General features: G+C 39.1%; 1 protein-coding gene across 1 annotated transcript in view; it reads right to left on the bottom strand.

Moving 5' to 3' along the window:
- The window catches only part of PLCL1 (phospholipase C like 1 (inactive)), a 228,159-nt gene extending 210,342 nt beyond the window's left edge, over window positions 1-17,817 (bottom strand). The window contains exon 1 of the mRNA XM_070956823.1: window positions 17,288-17,817. Within this exon, the coding sequence (XP_070812924.1) occupies window positions 17,288-17,551 (264 nt within the window). The 5' untranslated portion in view covers window positions 17,552-17,817. The remainder of the gene's footprint in view (window positions 1-17,287) is intronic.
- Window positions 17,818-22,642: the final 4,825 nt, after the last annotated feature.

Below are 22,642 nucleotides of genomic sequence, written 5' to 3' on the forward strand. Positions count from 1 at the left end.
AGATACCTATAATCTGGATGGAACATGGCAAAACAGATTGGTTCCAGGTTGGCAAGATAGTGACACAAGGTTTTATATTCTCTTCTTATTTATTTAACCTGCATGCTGAATATATGTTGATGGAAAGTAGTTTTAAAATTGTGGTTTTAAAATTGGAAGAAGAAACATCAATAACACTATCCCATTTGCTGAAAATAAGAAAATCTGCAAGCTCTAACAATAAAAGTTAAGGAGCACAATGAAAAAAACAGAACTGTAATTAAATATAAAGAAGACCACACTAATGACAATTATAGCAACCAGCTTTAGAATTGTCAATGAAACTACTGAAGCGGTAGACAGCTTTTGCCTTTTAAGATCAGCAATCGATAACCAGCAGTCAAGAAATACATGCAGATTAGCCCTTGGTAGGCTAGCCCTCTAGAGAAGTCTCTATGCTGGAAAGATAGAAGGAAAGAGAAGAAGAGGATGACCAGCAGCAAAGTGGATGGGTTCAATTACAGTGAAGTTGGATGCACCATTGGATGACTTGAAGGATCAGATTGGGGACAGATTAGCTAAGAGTTGACACCAACCTGAAAGCAAATAATCAGTCAATGCTGCCCTTCTGAATGCTATGCCGTCTGGATTCAGCAAAAATCTTAAAATAAGTTCTTCTTCTTCTTTCAAGGAGGCACAGAAATCTTCTAAAAACAATCATTAGCTTGATTTAAAACAGACAGTAGAAAAGTATTCCAGCTTGATCAGAGCTCTCTAGCCATTTATCTACATCCTCAGGTAAGAACTGAAATGTATCTGATAATAACTGAACCAGACAATATCTAGCACCTCTGTATCTGTATATGGTTCACCAAAGCTCTCTGTAGTCAGACAAGATATAAATGCTCCTTGAAAAGTCTAGCAAATTTGTCATATAGGTGTATGAGTATCCCAACTTATCTTTCAGTCAATTTAGTCTCATTTGTTAACTGTATATGTGCACAAATTATTCCTACTTATATATGCAGATTATATGTAGGTTAGCAATACAATCCTTATTCTTCAGCTCTACTCCATGTCTCACTAGGTAATATGATTGCCCCAAAAGAGTCGTGCATAATATTTTATTTATTTGTATCCCTCCTTTATTATTTTTACAAATAACTCAGAATGGGGAATACAGCCATCGTATCTTCTTCCCTCCTATTTCTCCCACAACAACAACCCTGAGAGAGAGTGACCAGCCCAAAGTCACCCAGCTGGCTTTCATGGCTAAGCCAGGACCAGAAGTCATGATCTCTGGCTTTCTAGGCTGGTGCCTTCACCACTATCTTGCTGGACCACAGGACAATAATTAATATTATAACAAATGTATGGTTTAATACAGTAATTCTGAAAAATAAAGAAGAACTATAGTATTTTTGTGTGTTATGGGAAAAAGAACATGCCAGCTATAATTCATGGGTTTTCCTTGTTCTGCAAAAATCAAGGTTACTGTCATTGAACAAACTCATAGGGGAAAGTCATTGTATTCCATTAGCTGAACTGTCATTTTAATCAAAGGAACACTAAAGCACATATAACTGAATATAGTACAGGCTGGCTGGGGAACATTTTATTTAGAAACAGCAGGGGAAATACCAGAATATTGTATCAAAATTAACATCAGAATCTATATAATTAAATTAATAGCATTACATTGTGCAAAATTACTCTCTCCCAACCTTTAACGTTTTGTACAGAGAGGGTGAACAAGTGTTTCCTTAATTCATATTAATACCCATGATCTATTAGGTCATCCTTTCAGAGAAATGTACTTACTTATCACTCGCACATCCCCATGTACAGTACCTACCCTGACACTTGCTGCACCTTCTTTGCACCATTGTGCACTCCTTTCCACCCTTCCCCAACCCCAAAAAAATTATTCAAAAATTGTTGCGCTATAATGCACCATTTTGGCTAGTTGAAAATTACAAACATACAGGACAATTTAGTTGGATATAGATAGACAGCTGCAATGCAAATCACAGCCAGTTATCACATTGGGTCTGATCCAGTCCTCATCAGCACCAACAGCCTAAGTTTCCATAGTGTGTTGGCAGAGAAACCTAAAGGATGCAGCTGAAGTTTAAGAGGGCTGTAAAAAAAAACATCTTAAAATATAATCTTACACATTTCTACTTGGAATTAATCCCTGGAGCTCACATCCAGTTTAATGGGGATAGGTCTGCAGCTTTAACCATCTGATCCCTGTAATGCCAATCAAATAAACACATCTCTAGGCAGGAAACTACAAAGTGTACAAAAACAGCAAAACACGTACCAAATTTTAGTCATATATTGGGATCAACATATTTTGTACATGTCATTTAGTGCAGAAAATATATAATAAAAGTTTATATGGATAAATTAGATAATCCAAATCAAGAGACAATGTACATATTAAAACATACGTTAATATACTTAATTTTGGAGCTATACATTCTCCCACTTTTGGCTTGTGAGAAGCCAGACTGTCCCAGGTTACAGTTGAAGGATTCCAATTGTTGATGAGATATAATCTCAACATTCTTTATCATGGGTCATATAGTGGATGATTTAAACACATCTAGAAGGTTGCAGATTCTTCAGGCTGTCCTACATTATTAGAATCATGTATAGATTAGTTGCCTAAAAACCTACCTTTATTTCCATGCATGTATATCCATTTCTAGGTTCGCTAGTATAAACCAGAGCTCAGCCTCGATACCATTTGTAAGGATATTATTTGTTTTATCATAAATTCATCCACATGCTCAGTGACACTGCATCACTTAGTAGAAATTCATGCTTTGTTATAACAAATGAGTACAATGATTGTTAATCTTCCTAACAAATTTCAAAAAGCTTTCCAGTTCCTTTATATAGTTAATAAATTCTGTGCTGAGAGAGAAAAAAAGGCAAGTTTCTAAAAAGATTTTGCATTAGCAATAAATTAATTTGCAAGAGAAAAATGAAACCTGCAAAAAATAATTGCTGGATAGAGAAAGAGTTTATGGGAAGGCAAGTTATAATGGACCCCCCGCCCCCAAAAGGCACTCACGACTTGATTGTGGGCACACGTGCACGTATATACACACACACATGGTCGTAGGACTTCATTACAGGTGCTTGGCAAACAGCTCACTTTTATGACCAGTTGCAGCATTCCACAGTCACATGACTGCAATTTGAGATGTTTCAACTGGTTTTCAGGAAAAAACACCCATAGGAATGCATTGACTTGCTTTATGACTAGTGCGTTTGCTTTAGGATTGCTATGTTTGCTTTATGACCACCACAAAAAAAGGTTATAAAATTAGGTGCCTCGATTTACAACCATTACAGAAAGTCCGGGCTTCATTATTGTTGTAAGTTGAAGAATACCTGAGCTGATATACAAACATTGATACAATATACTAGTTCCAGATTTATTAGCTTTAACCCTTTCCTGACCTGCTTTATAACTTAACTGATTGTAGACTCCATACTGAAGTTAGTTTGTCATCAACTGAAATAAAACAGGATAATAGCATCCAAAAACAAAACATTGATTTCTCTTCGTACAACAGAACTTCATTCTCTTTCTTCTTCTCTTCTCCCTTCCTTCATATTTCCTACATCTACTCCAGATTATTGGTAATACTCCAAAGTAAATCAGAGGAGGATATGGGGGGGGGGATTTATTCTTTCAGCAGAGCCCCTTCTACTAACTGGAAGGCTACAACTGGATTTCAGCCTCAGCATTCTTATTCCATTATAAAAAAAGTTATGAAAAATTTATTAAGACCAGAGAAGTGTTTAATATTATTTATGGGGAACAGAAATTTTGCTCATTCAAAATCTGTGCACGCCTTCCATGAATCCCATAGATACTCTAAAATAAAAGTCCTTGTACACTAGCATACACGCTATTTTAGTGTGATTGCGAATATTTGAATTAAATCTATATAAAGCAAGCAATAAATTACAATTTTGATTGCAGGTCATAACAACATAGTATGGCATAAAAATAAAAGGAAGAATAGTAATAAAAATAAATGTGACATGCATAAAAAGAATGCAAAATAGAAAGAAATTTAGTTGACCAGTACTACAATTTAACCTAAAAATAATTTCTGAGTTCAAAGAGTGCGTAGCAAAAACAGTGACTGTTAATAAATGGAGTCAGGTCCACAAGAAGACCATTCAATACAGGTCTTCATGTACAGGTAGTCCTCAATTTACCACCACAACTGAGCCAAAAGATTTTGTTGCTAAGCAAGACAGTTGTTAATTTTACCCATTTTACAATCTTTCCCGCCACAGTTGTTAATTACACTGTTGTTAAGTGAATATCACTTCACCATTGACTTTGCTTGTCTCAAAATGTGACCTGGGACACTGCAGCCATCATAACTATGAGTCAGTTGCCAAGCATCTGAATTTTGATCACATGACCACTGGAATTCTGCAATGGTCGTAAGTGTGAAAAACGGACATAAATCACTTTTTTCTCTGCTGTTGTAACTTTGAACAATCACTAAACAGTTATAAGTTGAGATCTACCTGAATTGACTTCTCAAGTTTGTCAATCATCAATGTGTTCATCCCAATTTCATAATAGATAGAGCACTAATGAACAATGTCCTTTCCACACAAAGGCCAAGGCTCTATTTCATTGGACATTTGCAAAATCTCCTCTGAGATATGCTAAAATTTAAATATATAGCATATAAGTAAAAAGATGTAAAGGCCTTCCTCACCGGAGGCAGTTCTTTTTCTTATAATGACATATTTGATTGCAGTACCATAGTGATGTCTCTACTGGCATCCAATTGAAGAAGACAATCTCAAAATGTTTTCTTGTGAAGAAATGGTTGTAGGACATGAGACAAATATCTGGGCTATGTATTCCCATACTTCACATAACAAAATTTAACTAGGTGAGATATAGTACATTGGAAATGAAAAATGGACCTTAGCAGAAAAGGAAAGTAACCCTAACTTCATCCTTAAATGAGCAGCAGGACACCCAAAAGATGGCCAACAATCTTCCTTAGGAAATTGTTCGGGGCTAATTTCAGCTGCCTTGGATCTAGAATATTTTCATCTTTAGTATAGCTGTTTAGGAAAAAAAATGACAATTTTTGGAGATTGGTGTTTTTGCATTTAGGGTTATAATTTTAATTTCAAGATTAATTTTAATCTATTGAATTTAGGAGGTTGTATCACATCTTAGTTTCTTATGCTTTTGAATTGCTTAATTTGGACAATCAGTAAATACCGGAGATAAATAAATATAAATACAAAACTGATTTATACTAAGTCAGACCAATGGTGTATTTAATTCAGTATTGTCCATGCTGAATGACAGATGTTCAGACAGGAGTTCCTGACTATTCTTGGAGATGCCAGGGATTGAAAGTAGAGTTTTCTGCATCGAAAGCACATTTTCTGTCACTGAGATACAATCCTCTGAAAATAGAGGGTACATGTACACTTTGCACAACAGCTCTCACAGCAGCTTTTAAACAAACCATAGTTTAAGGCGAATCCAATTCTCTTTACCTCAAAACTTCAGAATTAGTTTGCCATGGCCATTCTATGCCAAAACAACATTCAAAACAAAAAGTGAAATAGGGCAGGGATCCTGAATAATGTCCAAGAACACATCTGTAAGAACAGTGGGACCCAGGGGCATCATTTTTTGGACTTCTGCAGTGATGAATATGTATCAGATTTATACATAAATTGCTGGAATCCTTCAGTGGATAAAACTAATGTTATATGATAGGAGGAATTTAAAATCATATAAGTACATGTTACCATCTGTGTTTATAGTGCAACTTTACAGTATTACACAAACCATCTCAGTAGCATTGCACCTGCAGAAAAGGGAGATCTTACTGTTTAAGCTTATTGTTTTAAAGGAAAGGTTAACAATTTACATGTGTGCCTGTGCAGATATGCAGTAATACTCTATGGATTTAAGAATAAATTGCGCTGCTTATAGAAGTGTAATTCCCAATGAAAAATACTTACTCAAAATAGTATTTTATTTATTATACTTGTAAACTGCCCATCTCGCCTAGAGATGTAGGCAGCATATAATGTAGTACTGAAGGTGTTGGTCCAGCATCAGGGAGATCCAAGGTCAAGTGTATTTTCAGCCACAGAAGCTCACTGAGTAGCTTTGGAACAGCCCTTCTCTTTCAGTTCAACAAACCTGACAAATTTGTTGTGGAAAACCAAAGGAGAAGAGAATGCAATATAGAGTACTTCAAGCTGCTAAAGTGATGTTAATATATAAATCTAACTAATACACACGTACACATTTCTTGCCCATCCATCTACTTGCCCTTAGTAAGCTCAAAATATTACCTGGCCTTCTTGAAATTCTGATTCTCCTTTCTAAGTGTAACATTTTGGGATCTCTGATATCTTGCTGGATAAAGAGTACTGCTGGATATCCTTATTATATTTAAATTCTGGTTATCTGAATAAAATACAGTGGCTGAGTTCATATATATAATTAAGCCATAAACAAAAATGGTTGAATTAATCTGTCATATCAAGCCAAAAGTAAACAAACCACATTTCAGTTTAATGAGGCATGAGAACTCAATCATGGGAGGGTGTTGTGGTCTGCTGGCAGCCTGCGGAGCTGACAGCAGAGTTGGACAGTGAGGAGGTTGAGGAGGAACATGGGCCAGTCCTGGAGTCTGGGGAAGGCTCGGGCAAGGGCTCTGCATCGGAGGCAGAAAAAGGGCCATCTGGGAGGTACGTGCTGCCTCCAGAGCCTCCAGAGATGGACCTCAACAAGGCAGAGGAACAGGGGGAGCCTGTTCCCAGTGCACACATGCGCAGAGCTGCCAGAAAGCAAGAACAGTTAAAACAAAAGGGACGACTTGGGAGTAGGGCTTGGAGATGATTGGCCCCTCCCATAAGACTTAAAAGAGGAGCAAAGGCATGTGGGCCTTTGCAGGAAGCAGCGTTGTTAATTCTGTGCAGTTTAAAGTCTGAAGCTCTGTTTGATTCTGGACTCCATGTGGGGTTGCCAATTAGATCTTTGGCAGCATGTCAAGGGAGATAAAGGTGGGTGATTATCAGCCTTATCCCAAAGGACTCTTTACAACTATTTGGGACTCATCTGTGAATGAACAGAATTCACAGCTGTTGCAATAAAAGAGGTTTTGGGGACTACTTGTCCCAAACTTGTGTGTTTTACTGACTCAGGAAGCCTAGGTCAGAACAGGAGGGTTGCCTTTCTTTTTTATTTCCTCCTCTTTTTTTGGGACAAAGAATTATTAAGCAAACATCCTACTCTTCTGCATCAACTGAAGTCAATATACCTATTCCATACCCATGTCATTCAGTACCACAGAGAACTAATAATTGCAGGAGAAAACAATCAGAACAATTGCTTGGGAAAGTATAAAATATTGAAATAAAAAAGTCACATCAGGTAAATGGGCTGTGATATGTATTACGTTCCACATTTGTGAACCAGATGTTACAGTATTAGGATAAAGATTTAGAGTGGTTTTAGTCTTCTTTTTTAAATCTTTGATATTTTATCTCTTTCCATCACTGATGCAGCGCTAACCTTTGTTTTGTTTTATTCTTTTCTTAGGGGAAAACAAGCATTTTATTTCCTCTATTCCAATCTTTCTTCCACATAGCCAGTGAGCTCAGTAATTAGGGATGCATATATTGGAGATAAAAGCCCGCGCTCTAAGTGAGGATTGTTCCTATTTTAATATACCAGCATACTGTATATCACAAATTCCTGAATTTTATACAAAAACATATGACAACCAACTAAAAAATGAAAGAAAGAGAAGGGAAAGGGAATGCCTGGATTCTTTGCTTCTTTTGGCAAATTTTAATTTCCTTCATCTTTGAATTTGCAGCAGAGGTGCCAAGAAAGATGGAAACTATAGGAGAATTTAGTACTGTAGTATGGGTGTATATGCAAACTTATCCATTTGAAAACCATAGGAAAGATCATAGCGTTGGTGATGATGACTTGGAGTGGAAGTGATGACAATGATTTATAAACTGCAGAATTTGTAGATAAAAGTAGACATCTACTTTTCTGTGGAAAATTACTAATTAATGAATTGAAAGATCTATTTTGTGACATTCCTTCCCAAAGGTATCCTGAGAGGCCCGGGATTTTTTCCTATGATAATTTTTTGCTCTGAAATTTTAATTAAGGATTATCCCAATATAATTTAATTGAAAATTGAAGTAAATGAACAGTTCTATATTAAAATAAGTCTAAAATTACAATAATTTATTAAATTTCTCTTTATAAAGGTGAAATGCAATTTAAATATTGCTGACACAGGCCATTTTTTAAAGAAACATTGAATTCAGCAGAAACCCTTGTTAAGGGATATGTTCCCAAACATCAGCAAAACTGAATGAATATTGAGTAATTGCATCACAGCTTCCTATTTTAAAGAAAGTGCTGAAAACCAAAAGAGATAGTTGTCTTGACTAGAGAATTAAGCTATCTATGACTCTTAACAGATATTCAATCTCTTTGAAGTCAAACTTGTACTTGTAAACAAGTACACAATATCAGAAAAGTTTCATTTCTATCTTAACTGCATTTTGAAGAGAGGAAAGTTGATAAAATCTGAAGCCCAAGAAAGAGAGAGAGAGACATACAACGTTCCCTGTCTCTTACATTTAGACACTCACTTAATTAAGAATACGACATATAAGAATCAGACCCAGAAGTGTGAAGACCTTTCTTCTCTTCTATCTCTCAGGGTTTGTTCTAGTTGTCAGATAGGGTCATCATACATCCACAGATTTGGTGCAGATTGTAATACAGTAAAATGCTGTTTACTGTATATTACTGTAAAATACAGTAAAATGTACTGTAAATGCTATTACAGTACAGTAATACAGTACTGCTGATATGGGATGGAAAAGAGAAAAACTTAATTTAAATAAAAAAATCATAACTGAATATTGAACACCTGTTGTGTTTAATCTTACTGAGTCCATCAGCACTACTTAACCCTATATATTTCAAAATACAATGAAGCAAGTTACACATCCAGGTATAGCATATGGAATCAATATCAGACAGAAGATATCATCATATGATATCAATATCAGTCAAACCCCACCCCCACCCCATTGAGATGATGCTGGTCCTGGACCATAAGACCTTTTGAAATCCTTTAAAAAGTGGCTTTTCCAGCAAGCCTGGGGATTCTCTGCCAACAGAAAGCCCATGCATTGGCTTGCATCATGTTTAATAACCTGAGGAGGTCCTTTTTGTCATCTTGGGTTATTCTTTATTTTTGTTTTGTTTTTAGTTTATCGTTTTAACTTTTGGTTTTATTGTATCCTGCCCAGAGTCACCTTGTATGAGATGGGCGGCCATATAAATTTCATAAAAAAATAAATCTACTATGTAGCAAAAAATATTCAAAGAAAAAAAAAAGAAACTCTTGCATGTTAGAAAGATGGCAAATCAATGAAAAAACAGACTAGATGGGGGCAGACCTATTCCTTGACATATTTAGAATTCATGAACAAAGTTTCTCAGGCTAGATATTTCAGAGTTTGATACATCTGGAAAACAGTTTGGAAAGGGCTAGTTATACTTGGTTTCAATATCAGGTTAGAAACCAAAATTTATTTTATTTATTTATTTATTTATTTTATTAGATTTTTATACTGCCCTTCTCCCACTGGACTCAGGGTGGTGAACAGCCAAGAATAAAAACATCACATACAAAATTTAATTAAAAAAAAAAAAAGAATTAAACAATTTTTGGCCCAATAAATCTAAAACACCCCAACTAAAATCAATTAACAATTAAAAATATCTGGGGGGGGGGGTTTAAGCCAGCCCGGCTTGATGAAATAAAAAAGTTTTAAGGGCACGTCGAAAAGCACGGAGATCTGGGATCCTACATATCTCCGGGGGCAGGTCGTTCCAGAGGAGAGGTGCTGCCACAGAGAAGGCTCACCCCCTGGGGGTCGCCAGCCGACATTGTCTGGCCGACGGCACCCTGAAGAGTCCCTCTCTGTGGGAGCGTATCGGTGGCAGAAGGCGGTCACTTAAGTACCCAGGCCCTAAGCCATGGAGCGCTTTAAAAGTGATAACTAACACCTTGAAGCGCACCCGGAAGATCACTGGGAGCCAATGCAGCTCGCGCAGGAGGGATGTCACATGGGAGCGCCCCATCGCTCCCATAATCCCCTGCGTGGCCGCATTCTGTTCCAGTTGGAGCCTTCGGGTGCTCCTCAAGGGGAGCCCCATGTAGAGAGCATTACAGTAGTCCAGGCGGGAGGTGACGAGTGCCTGAGTGACCGTGCGTAAGGAGTCCCAATCCAGAAAGGGCCGCAACTGGCGAATCAGGCGAACCTGGTAAAAAGCCCCCCTGGCCACGGCCGTCATATGTTCTTCTAAAGACAGCCGTGCATCCAGGAGGACGCCCAAGTTGCGAGCCCTCTCCGTGGGGGCAAGTAACTCGCCCCCAATAGCCAGTGATGGCACCAGCTGGCTATATCGGAACGCTGGAAGCCACAGCCACTCGGTCTTGGAAGGGTTGAGTCGGAGCCTGTTTGTTCCCATCCAGACCCACACAGCCTCCAGGCACCGGGACATCACTTCAAGGGCATCATTGGGATGGCTTGGGGTGGAGATGTACAGCTGAGTATCATCACTGTACTGATGGAACTCCACCCCAAAACCACGGATGATCTCGCCCAGCAGCTTCACATAAATGTTGAACAGGAGGGGTGAGAGGACCGACCCCTGCGGCACCCCACAAACAAGGCACCTCGGGGTCGACCTCTGCCCCCCTGCCAACACCGACTGCGATCGGTCAGAGAAATAGGAAAACCACCGTAAAACGGTGCCTCCCACCCCCAACCCCTCCAACCGGTGCAGCATCATACCATGGTCAATGGTATCAAAAGCCGCTGAGAAGTCTAACAGGACTAGGATAGAGGAACAACCCCTATCCCGAGCCTTCCAGAGATCATCCACCAATGCAACCAATGCCGTTTCCGTGCTATGCCGAGGCCTGAAGCCGGACTGGAGCGGATCTTAAAAAAAGATCAGATCCACAAGATCACACGAAAAAAGTACAAGATAAAAAAATACATGCACTTATTTCTAAATCAAACTCAAAGTAGCCCATAGATTTGTCTTCCAAATGAAATCAGCATGACTATTAATCATGCAGTGAGTGTTACAGAGAAAAAGCATTGTTCTGCTAGGACATGCAGTGATTTTGTTTAGTTTAGAGAGGATTTTCCTATATTGGACTTTAAAAAGCAGTTTAAAATGAAGCAAAAACAAAACAAAAAAAGCCCTTCACTGATGCTTTTTTTCCCCATATGGATATAATGCATGTGAATTGTATAGTGTTAAATCTCCAATGTTTTGATAGATTAGGATGAAATTATACCTTTTTAAAACTTCAGTATATAGGACTTGGAATATTTTCATGTATAAAGGCCCACTTGAACACTCTTAAGTAAGTATGAAAAGTTTTGTAATTTAATAAGAATTTCATTTAGGAAATATTCCATTATATTTTTGTCAATTAGTGGAAAGCATAAGGAATCCTAAAATCACAATTAAAAAAAATAACAGTGATTTTATTCTTTGCAGGTATTCATTTTGGTACTTATTGGGAGTTCTTTCATATTCAATATTCTTTTCCCTGCAATATAATGTTATTTCATATTCAACAGTATATTTCGGGGGGGGGGGGAACTATGTGGAATAAGCAAAAAAAAATCCAAACATACATAATAGCATTGCATACTGTATGACAATATTTTCAGCTAGATTTCACTAACCTCGTGGCCTCTACCTTTGTTTGACTTTAATTCCCTAAATCCCCCAGCCATCATTATGAGGATTCCTAGGCTGAAAAAGATAGATTGCACACAACCATCTTGTGAAGGATCTTAACTGAGAAATCAAGCTCATTCAGTAAAGTACATCGCTATATTGTACTCCAATCCAAATTTGAAGGTCCTCTGGTTGTAGCCTTAGTCAATTATCTACACTGCTTCCCAAACATTATAAATGCTGACATGCTGTACCACAAATGTTTTTTCCTTGATGCTGTGTAAATTTTCTGACATGACCAGGGCTTTCTCCAGTTCACTAATGGGACTGTATAAAATATAATATTTCAGTCTGTGCTTTGCCCCCATCTATTTTTGTTCTTTCCTCACCTTTTTTTTGTTTTCACACATGGGAGAGGGAGCACATGTGCATGGGCAAAACAACCTCTCCCTCAAACTGACTGGAAAGGATACGGGTGTGAGCCTCAGGAGTGAGAAGGGAATTCTGATGTGGTGCGACTGTTTGCCCTATATCTTCAAAAGAAATAATGCAAAACTCTATTTGGACTGCTCCTTTTCAAACAAGAGAGAAGTTAATTGGTTCATTTTGAAAAATTCTCACCATTGCATTTTGGTGAAATAAAAGTACAACTTTAGTCTCAAATTGGCAGTTTTTGCATTTGGAACAGGCTGACACTGTAACAACTAAGCCATATTGATTATTTGATGTACAGTATATTATATCCTGGCACATGATTGTGCCACTCTATTAAGTTTATAATGTCAACTCTAAATTAGGAGTAATAGCATATTAAATTCAGAAATGTACAACCTCTTTCTTCCTCTCAAAAACTTGTAGCCAGAGAGATCTCATGCTTTATATTCCCAGAACACAACCTCAGAGCTGGACCCTTTTTTTAATTCTATAAATATGTGAAAATAACATCAAGGCAAACTAGAGAACAGGAAACTGTCTTGGGTTAAAAAAATACTACAAACATGTCTAGTCACAAACATTTCTGTCATGCTAAATGTATTATTATTTTTAAAGAGCTATAACGATGCCTTAAACTTAATAGTGCTGAACTGTTTCAAGCAAATTTGAGGTTTAAATGTTGTGAAGATAGAAAAAGAAAGAGAGAAAAAGATAGTAAATACAAGATAGCATGTAGGTGAGCAACTGAAGTTACAAATACCACCAAGTGACTTATAAGTGCACTGTATCTCTACTTTTTAATACAGTACGCCTTAATTGTTTTGCAAGCATGATATGAGCTAAGTCTTCATTTTATTTGGAACTACAGTACATTGGAAAGAAAAGGGGTTTGAAGAAAGGGGTTCGAAATACATTCAGAAGAAGCAGATTTAAAGTGTACTAGATTGTTGGTTTACTGGAAGAATTAAAAAGCTCTTAGAATGGAAAAAAAATTATTGAAACCATGCAAAATTGATTAGTCATGAAGATCAGAATGGACTAATTCTAAAAATTTAAATTTGACTAAGCAATTCATTTAAACTTTGACTACATCACCATTTCAACCCACATCAAAGGTAGATAGCTAGTTTCCAAAAAGAATGTAAATTGCACTGAAGTAGGAAATGAATGGGCATCCAAAAGCCATAACTATTCCATTTATAGCATTAGCTTCACCAGCATCTTTTAGCTCAGATATGGAATAATAGATTGAAAAACTCCTAATATCATAGGAATCTTTTCTTAACATTATTTATTGGAGTGGATTTTTATGCCATTCATCTCACTTCTTCTTCCATGTCTTGATCAAATTTTAAATTGCCAGAATGAAACCACCTTCTTGACACATTGTTGGCCAAAGTAAGTCATTATTGGTACATGTTTTTGGTAGTAGCTGTCATACCAGCATATGGGCCAGGTTCTGCATCTCTCCACATTCACACAGAGTATTGTTATCTACTAAGAGCCTCCACTTCAGCATATTGATTTTACAATTCAGCATTCCAACTCTCAAGCAGTATAAGGGAGGTCAGATCCTTCAGCCAGATCCTCCTTTAATGTTATTCCTTACTCGATGGTCTCCTTTCTCCATCTTTTAATTCAATTTTATTCTTGAATACCCTCAGGAATGCTTGTTCTTGCCATAATGTTTGTTCTTGCTGTTCCTGGATCTAAGTCTGTGGGCTCGGGTTTATGTCTGTTCAGAGGATATTGAGGATCATTCTCTTCCTTAGTTCTCTTGGCATCTGCTGCTACTTCTCTCCAGATCTTAGGTGGGGCACTGCCAGCGAGAGGATATATTTTCTTTGTTAGTGTAGGTTTGAGACATCCTATCACTTAGTGTGCTACTTCATTGATGGTGATACCAACTTGTTTCGCGTGTGCAGATTGACCCCACACTTCACTGTTGGACAATGTTGTAGTCAGTTCCCCTGCAACATAACATCCAATTCTTCTCTACCCATCTCACCGATACAGAGACTCTGGACACCTTACAACAGGGGTCCCCAACTCTAGGCAGCAGCCTATCTCCAGGCTTCAGCCCTTTGGAACTAGGCCACAGAAGTGGCAAGTGAGTGCATGTGTGCACACTCATCCCCACTTGTCCAAACAGTGGCTGTGCACATACAGTCGTGCTCCATTTGCATGAGTGGCAGGCCCATGCTTAAGGAGCTAGGCTAATTTATACTATATTGCACCTATTCTGTACAGAGTATTTACATTATGCTGCAGAGTTTACACTCAACTCAAGGCACTGGGTTTGGCCTTTAACTTCTAAATTGGCTTGATCCATGCTATCTGAAGGACTGCTTACATATGTAAGACTCGAACAGAGCAGGAAGATCAATATTTGACTGATCAATAACAGCTATTACATTGGCTGGTAGGGGAGTATTGGGCTATCTCAATCAAAATTCAATGGTTTTAGAAATGCATCAATCATTACTGGTTCTCAAGGAACGATATGATTAATAATGTGTTTTAGAACCAGGCCTCGTGGCAATTGTGAAATCCTTACTATGCTAAATTCTCTATGGCCTCTTAACCACTTCAGGGCTGACAGGATTCTAAATTATAGCAAAATAAAATTACTCTAACTTAATGCTAGGTACAAATATAGGGAAACAAATGAGTAGATGTCTCAAGCAAGCAAACTACATGATAGAAAAGTGATACTTTCCTAAATAATTTTGTGAAATCTTCTTCCCTAGTGATTCTGCCTGCTTTCTCCAAACCAGTATTCTCCAGATGTATTTAAACTACAGCTCTCAACCTTTTTAACCAATACTGTATGGCTGTTGGAAAAGGTCAGCACCTTATTCTTCAGCGCACAGAATGCATTGCAGTCCATGCATTACTCTCAGAATTAATGAAGGTGAATTCAATCACTCTTGCTCTCAAGTTACTGTACATAGGACTGCAACTTTGACCATTTAGATTCTCCCTAATATTTCATTCACTATCCCTTGATTCAAATTATTTTCAGAAAAAAGGCAAGGAGGTACAAACATTAACCCTTCTAAAATCCTTATGAAACAATCACCCTATTTTTATACAGCAGAGAGACTGGCTGGCTGAATAGATATAAACAAATTGAATTCAATCTTTTAAAACATTAGCTTTTAAAATCTTCTGTTGTAAATGATTAAAGGAAATTTCCCAGCATTTCTTAACTTGTCTTTAAAATAATTTATATATTTTTTTTTAACATTTTGTATTTGTAACTGCATTTGTAACAGCTAATTTCCTCCTTTTTAAATGGTGTCATTTTCTATCAACACAAACCTCTCCAGTGATTCTAGTGAAACAAATATTTCAGTATATTTCAATCAACAAAGCCTTTAATACATAATTTAAAAAATAACACATATATTAATCTTAGCTGATTCAGATTGTGTGAGATAATTGATTTCACTAAAGAGTTGGTGGTTGATTGCATTTGAATAAATGAAAAATGGGTGAATTTTGAGTGTGTTTACAGATTATTGCATAGGACACAAATGGTTTCACTTCTGCCTGTTTCTGCCTCATTACCTACAATCCTTCACATATGTACATCTATTTTGTTTTTTAAACTACTGTGGTTCTCTATATTTAACTAGGATTATTGTGCTTGATCATCCCCATACTGGTCCCCATTTAGTTTTTCTGCAACACCAGTAATGATTATAGATGTATCTACTACTGGTAGAACATCTCTGATATGAGTCTACTTGCTTCTGTAATGATAAAGTAAGCTTAAATATACTTTTAGGTTTAAAAAAAGATTTTAAAGAAAGTTATATATACATGGTATGTGCACCAGATGTTCCTAATATTTTAAGACATCATACAAATGGATGAATGCAGGATTTGGAGTAATTGATGTTTCCTTAGACAGAATAGCTTAATGTGATCTGTAGTACCCTCCAGATGTTTAAAGCACTAATAAAGACGACAACATGCCACAGAGAAATAAAGAAAAGGAATTAAAGCAAACTTAAAACTTTTACTCCACAGAATTCTCCTCTCTTACCCATTTACTTTTTCAGACTTATGAAAAGCAGTTAAAAAGCTATTAACACATACACTGTCATATTTCGAGAGTAATCATCTCAAGTTCAAGATCTGATCTAGGAATTTAAAAAAAAAAGGGAGAAAACTACCGTCCCCATTATTCTGATGAAGGCCATGCGGGATTGCAACCCCAGAATGCCAGCCACCGTGTGCTCATCGGAAATGCTGGAAATTAAAACCCAAGGCATTTGAATGATATTTATTTGGCGAAGGTGGTCCTAACGGGGAAATCCTGGAAAGAACACAGACCCGTTGTACTGAAAGGGATGGACTGTTTCATGGGCAGATTCCATTTTTCTTTTTTTTAAAAAAAAAAAAAGATAATCCGATATAATTTTATTGGAAGCCCGTTCTCCTCTTTCTCTCTCTCTATCAGAAGCCATCGCAGAAGGGGTGAAGAGGTTCACCTCGGATAGTTTCTCCCTCCCCTCTTACCATCCTCTCTCTTTGAAATGAAATTACCGCCGATTCTCCTTCCCCTAAACCGGCATCTCCTAAACGGGGCTGAATATCAAATGCAAACTTAAAGAGCCGCTGCCACCCCAGGGGCTTCTAGCCAGCGTCGTTTCAATGTCCATTCCTCAAACCTCCCACCTAGGGCTTGAAATGAACTCCTAGTTTGACCTTCTCGGTGAGCGGCCGCACCGCTCCCGCAGAACAACACGCAACCTCGGCTTCGCCATTTGACGCTCGCTCCTTCCTTCCTTCCCCACCCACCGCCCTCCTGCACTCCCCGGGTGCTTGTTTTCAAGGCGAAGACTCCCTCCGGGGCTCCGCGACCCGATCTGCTTCCCACCGCGGTCGAGGAAAGCGCCCAGCGGGCATCTCTTGGCTGCCCGATCGCCAGCTGCTACCTTTGCCCAGGTCGGGGCAGCATTGGGCGCGTCCCCGGATCCCGGCACCTCAATGCAAGGCAAAGCCATCTGAACGTACCTTGATAATACTGCTCCTCCGAGGGGTCGCCCGGGCCGCTTCCAGGAGCCCGGAGTCTGAGTCGGTTGCCAGGGTGCTGGCAAAGCGCTCCGCGGCGACGGTGCCGGTCCCGGCTAGCAAGACTCCGCTCCTCCGTTCCCTTCTCTTCCCTAGAGACGCCGCGGACATCTCAAAGGCTCCGGGCTCCGAAGGCATCTCCGCGTCTTCCTCGCCCTTGGGAGCGATCACGGACGGAGGTTCTCGATTCCCCGAGCCTTGGGCCATGGCGGGTCTCCCGCTCCACCAAACGGAATCTCAACTTAGCGGAGGCCACTTCCACAAAAAGAGCGCGAGTCAGACCCCCTTTCACTGCAGTGCAGCGGACCCACCAAGTTTCTCCGGGAGAGTCATTGGGATGGCGCGGTTCAAAATCCCCGGCTGGCTCGGTCAGCCCCAAGGCTGAGAGCGGCGGTGGCAGGGGAGGGGCAGGAAGGCGCTAAACTTGGACAATGAGGGAGTTTTCCAGCCGCAGAGAATTACAAAGCAACAGCCATCCCTCTCACACGCCCATCCAAACGGAGACTCTCTTTCTTGCCCTCTGAGATTAATACGCGCATCTCATACATATATATATACATATACATACATACATACATACATACATACATACATACATACATACATACATACATGAGACAGGTATATCTAGACAAAGAGGCTATATACATATATAGATATAGATAGGTAGGTAGGTAAGTAGGTAAATAGAGAAAGAGATAGACGCGCTGATCTCAAGTACGCGCCAAGGAAGACGCTCTGAGCCATGCGAAGCCCGCCAACCAGCAGGAAGTGCAGCCGTTCGTACTCTTCTTGCCTGTGACAGAGCCCGACTGCTTTTGACAGACGAGACTGATAGACGTCAGCCAGGGCCAGTAATCGCGGGAGAAGCGTTTTGACCGGAGCCGGCGCGGCCTATCGTTGTCCCGCGGGGCGTGGCCACGGCATATTGTGCGCGCGTTTCTGCGCGCGCGCACGGGGGGTGGGCTGGTGTACATTGAAAGAGAGAAAGGAACGTGTTCTTCGCTGAGTGCGGGTCTCAATAATTGAACAGGCATTTACAATGACTTAATTTTTTTTTATTTCTATTGCTTGCAAGCTCCTTTGGTACTTGTTATACTGAAAGGCACTATAGAATAACAGCAATAAATAAATGACATGCAATGAAAAGTCTTAGACAGGTAGCCTACTGAACCGAGTAGATGGCAGATAATCCTCTTTGGCAGTAACCTCGTGGAAAAGGTATTCTTGTACTTAACCGTTGCGTCTTACTGTCATTTGATTGTGAAGGATACAGAGTTACAGTCCCTTCCAAAATGGTTTAAAATGTAATCACATTTTAATAATTAAAAGTTGTCAACAGGTGATTCTCCCACACCTTTTCCAACCTGTTATATTCCAGCAAAGTTAAACAGCACCTCCCTTTGCCTCCTATAAACATGACATTCATCTATCTGGTAGAAGGACCACCACTCAAACCCTTGGCAAAGCTGAACTTAAAATGATAGGCCTGGACTTTTTCTTTCTTAAAGGCCTTTTTTTTTCAGGAGGAAATGCTGCTTGGTGCAAACATTACCAGAAGTATCAGAATGGAACTACAGTATAAAAATAGCCTTTTTAGGGCCTTATGGATTGCTATATCAGCGACCAATTCATATGATTGAGGATAGTAAAGTCCTCAGTCTGGCAAGATTTTGTCTAATGGAGTGGAACAATAAAGAACTCAGCTTGGAAAAATCACTAGGTGTCATTTTTGGTCGGGGCCTGACAAGCACATCAGTTGCTTAAAGGAAAGGTTAAAACACTTTTGCCACACACAAATGTGTAACTTTGGATCATTTTCCTCAAAAAAATCAATGAAGAAGTATAATAGTTTGGATTCATTTGTTTAATATGTAATTTTAGGACTTGTGTGGGGAACATGTTTATGAAGAAATATTGAAAGTTTTCACACACGTTTAAGGACTACTGTATAACATGCTTTCATGTTCCAGCATGCAGGCATCTGCCTTCTGCCTTCAGAGCAATCTTCCATTTACAGTATGCTGCACAAATCTACTCTGTTAGCAATATGGCTGGAACCAGCATACCAGTTGGAGGCCCATCTGACCACAACCTCCACCTACCAGGCAGCAATACCTGCATTTGAGAAATGATTAGTGGTAGACAATTCTTGGGCAACATCTTTGCTTTTTAAAAATTATCTTTGTGGCATACAAATTTTCTGGAGAAATGAAATTGATTTTTCCCGCAGTTGTAGGAAGCTTTCAAGCCAATGATCAGGAATGATGGATTGCAGTCTAATAATTGAAGGCCGTAATTTATCAATGGCATAATTTAAAACAAGTGAAATCTCAACTGAGCCTATAGTGTTGGATTGACATGCGAATGAGAGGAGAAAGAACATCCATTTTCTCAATTACTTCCAAGTTAATTGAGAAGTGTTATTGTTTTTGTCTTCACATTGTGCTTCCGAGTGTAATATTTTTAAGTGATCCAGACATCTATGATGAATGCCCTGCTTATTTAATCACAAAAATCAACCATCGAACAGATAGATTAACTGTAAACAGATAGATTAACATCAAAGTAAACTGAAAAGAGAGCAACATATAGGAACATGTAGAAATCTGCAGATTAGTTATACTATACTTTAAGAATTATTATGGTGATGTGAGGGGATAGAATATCAAGTGGCATTTTAGTACACTGCAAAGTCATCAATACTGTAGATCTGACAAATTTCTTTCCTACATCAGCTATTCAACTGATGGAGCAGGAGTCAAATTATTATAACCAAGAGGACAAATCTAGTACAGATGTCAGAATTGTTTGAACAAAGTTATCACACCAGAATAAACATGGGTATGGGTTCTAAACCTTAGGCAGAGATCATCATTACCTGTACATTCAGAAGGGTAGCCAGTTAGTCTGTTGCAACCAGTGACTACATTGGCAGCTGAAAAACCCAAGGCTGTATATTATCACAAGATTGTTTTATTATTTTGGACAGATACCTCCATTTCATTGCTTTAGTTCAATAAAACTGCACTCGCCTGTCAGCAGTCTTCATTTATTAAAGCACAATCTACTCCAATATCTCTAATAATAAGTTTATATTCACCAGCAGTGGAAGAATAGAACCTATTAAAGAATTTTGAAATGTGATATTTGTCAAAATAATACGGCCTTTGCTTTCTCGGCCACTGCAAGTTATTTTATTCTATTTTTGTGAGATAGAAATTAAAAAATTTATATAATTTAGAAAATGCAGTTAAGGTTTCAGTTTAACCTGTTTGTCATGCATTTTTGCTAAACGTTGATTGAAACATTGTGTTTTAGTTAGTTTATTTACACTAATAACTACAATTCTCCAAACAGTTTAAAGTTATTTAAAACAGTAAGATTGTCAAAATAATACATTAATACAATGTATATAAATACATAATTTAATGAACAAACATTAATAAAACATAAAAATAAAAAAAACAAAAAAACAATCTTGCTAGCAAAATGTTGGGGCCTAAAGTATTATTATTGTAATTATGTTAAGGAATGGTTTTATACAGTGGTGGGATTCAAATAATTTAACAACCGGTTCTCTGCCCTAATGACTGGCTGAGTGGGTGTGGCCATGGTGGGCATGGCCAGGGGGTGTGACAGGCAGCACTCGGCCTCCTGCACCCCTCTGGGAGGAAAAACGGGCCACAGAGAGACTGCCTCCCGTGCCCTATTTTGGGCTTAGTAGGCCTCCCTGCAGCCTCCTGGGAGCAAAAACAGGCCGCAGGGTGCTGTGCTGCACCCCACCCAAGCCCCATTTTGGACCCTGCACTTACCTGGGATCCAAAACAGGCCATGGGGGTAATCCTGGAAGGGAGAGGGCAGGAAGGGGTGGGGCCAGCCAGCAATTTAACAACTTGTTCGCCCGAACTGGCTGAATCCCACCACTGGTTTTACAGTAATCTAACCATAGATGTTTTAAGTTTTGGTATTGTAGACTGTAACCTGCTGAGGATAATTTTGATTGTAGAAGAATAGACCTATGTTCAATAAATAAACAAAATTAAAATGTACTATAAAAATCCTGAGATAAGAAAATTAAGCCACTTGCTGCATTCAACATATTATTGTCATGGATTACAAATTTTAATTTTAATAAATCCAAAGTAGAGGCTGCTCTGGGTTCAGATAACATAGTAAGCCTACTTTAACAACTTCATATGACAGGGGAAGGAGAATAATGATGGCTTACATCAATTTGACTTTTGAGGCTTAATGAGTTGTCTGAAGACAGCCATAGGAATGTAGTATCAATCTATATGTCTGTGATGGCGAACCTATGGCACGCAGCGCTATCTACGTGGACATGCGAACCATCTCCCCAACTCAGCTCTGCTGCGCATACGTGTGCACCTCCCACCAGCCAGCTGGTCTACAGGTCTCTGCCACGCATATGCGGGGGGGCGCATGCAGGGGGTCACGTGTGCATGTGGGGGGCATGGGTGCTGTTCTGTCCCCAACCGCATGCACACACACCAACAGACATTCAGGACTTAAAGACCAAACCAGCCGGCAAAATCCTTTTCCTTAAGATAACGGAACTTGGCAACAACCTAGTGGCTGCCTGCCAAGAGTTTATTATTTACAAAGAGGAGAGATAACTTCTCCCCACTTCTGATACATCAAAAGAAACAGCTCGAGCCTTCCGGTTGGCACCGCTGTCGTCGCTAGACAGTCTCTTTAAGACCGCCAGCCCCGCCGCCCATAAAGAGCTGCCTCTACAGCTGAGAGGCGGCTTGAAAAACTCCACGTTCTTGAAGAAACAGGAGGACTGCCGGCGAGACCAGGTACAGCTCCCTGCGAAGTCCCCAGATTGTCCTTTTTGCTTCTGGGAGGAAGCAGGGTGAGGCTCCCTATCCAGCTCGCCAAGGCTCCAGACTCCAGGGACAACTCTGCATCCAGCAGAGCCAGACGACGCGACCAACATAACCAGCGAAATCCAAAAGAATTATCAAAAATAAACAGGGTGGAATCTGGACTTGAAATTCAAAACTGCAAGTATTTGTATTAGCCCTGTGATTGAACTTAAAATGGAGAAGTGAAAGTTTGCTAAAATGGCGTCCAGCTTCAGCGATAGGAAAAAAGCTGAAAGCGAAAGTGGATTTGCCTGAGTGTTTTAATACGTTACAAAGTATCTAAAGTAACAGCGCTGGCTAGAAGAAAAGGTAAAAGTTTTTTTAAAAGTGATTCTGATCTGTTCCTTCTCCGTTAGAGACTTGTTTAAAGCTGGGGAAATTTCTGAGAGGATTCTGTGGTGAA

This window comes from Pituophis catenifer, unplaced genomic scaffold, assembly GCF_029215685.1.
Source record: "Pituophis catenifer annectens isolate HBS135680 unplaced genomic scaffold, rPitCat1.0.hap2 SCAF_1, whole genome shotgun sequence".
NCBI lineage: Eukaryota > Metazoa > Chordata > Lepidosauria > Squamata > Colubridae > Pituophis > Pituophis catenifer.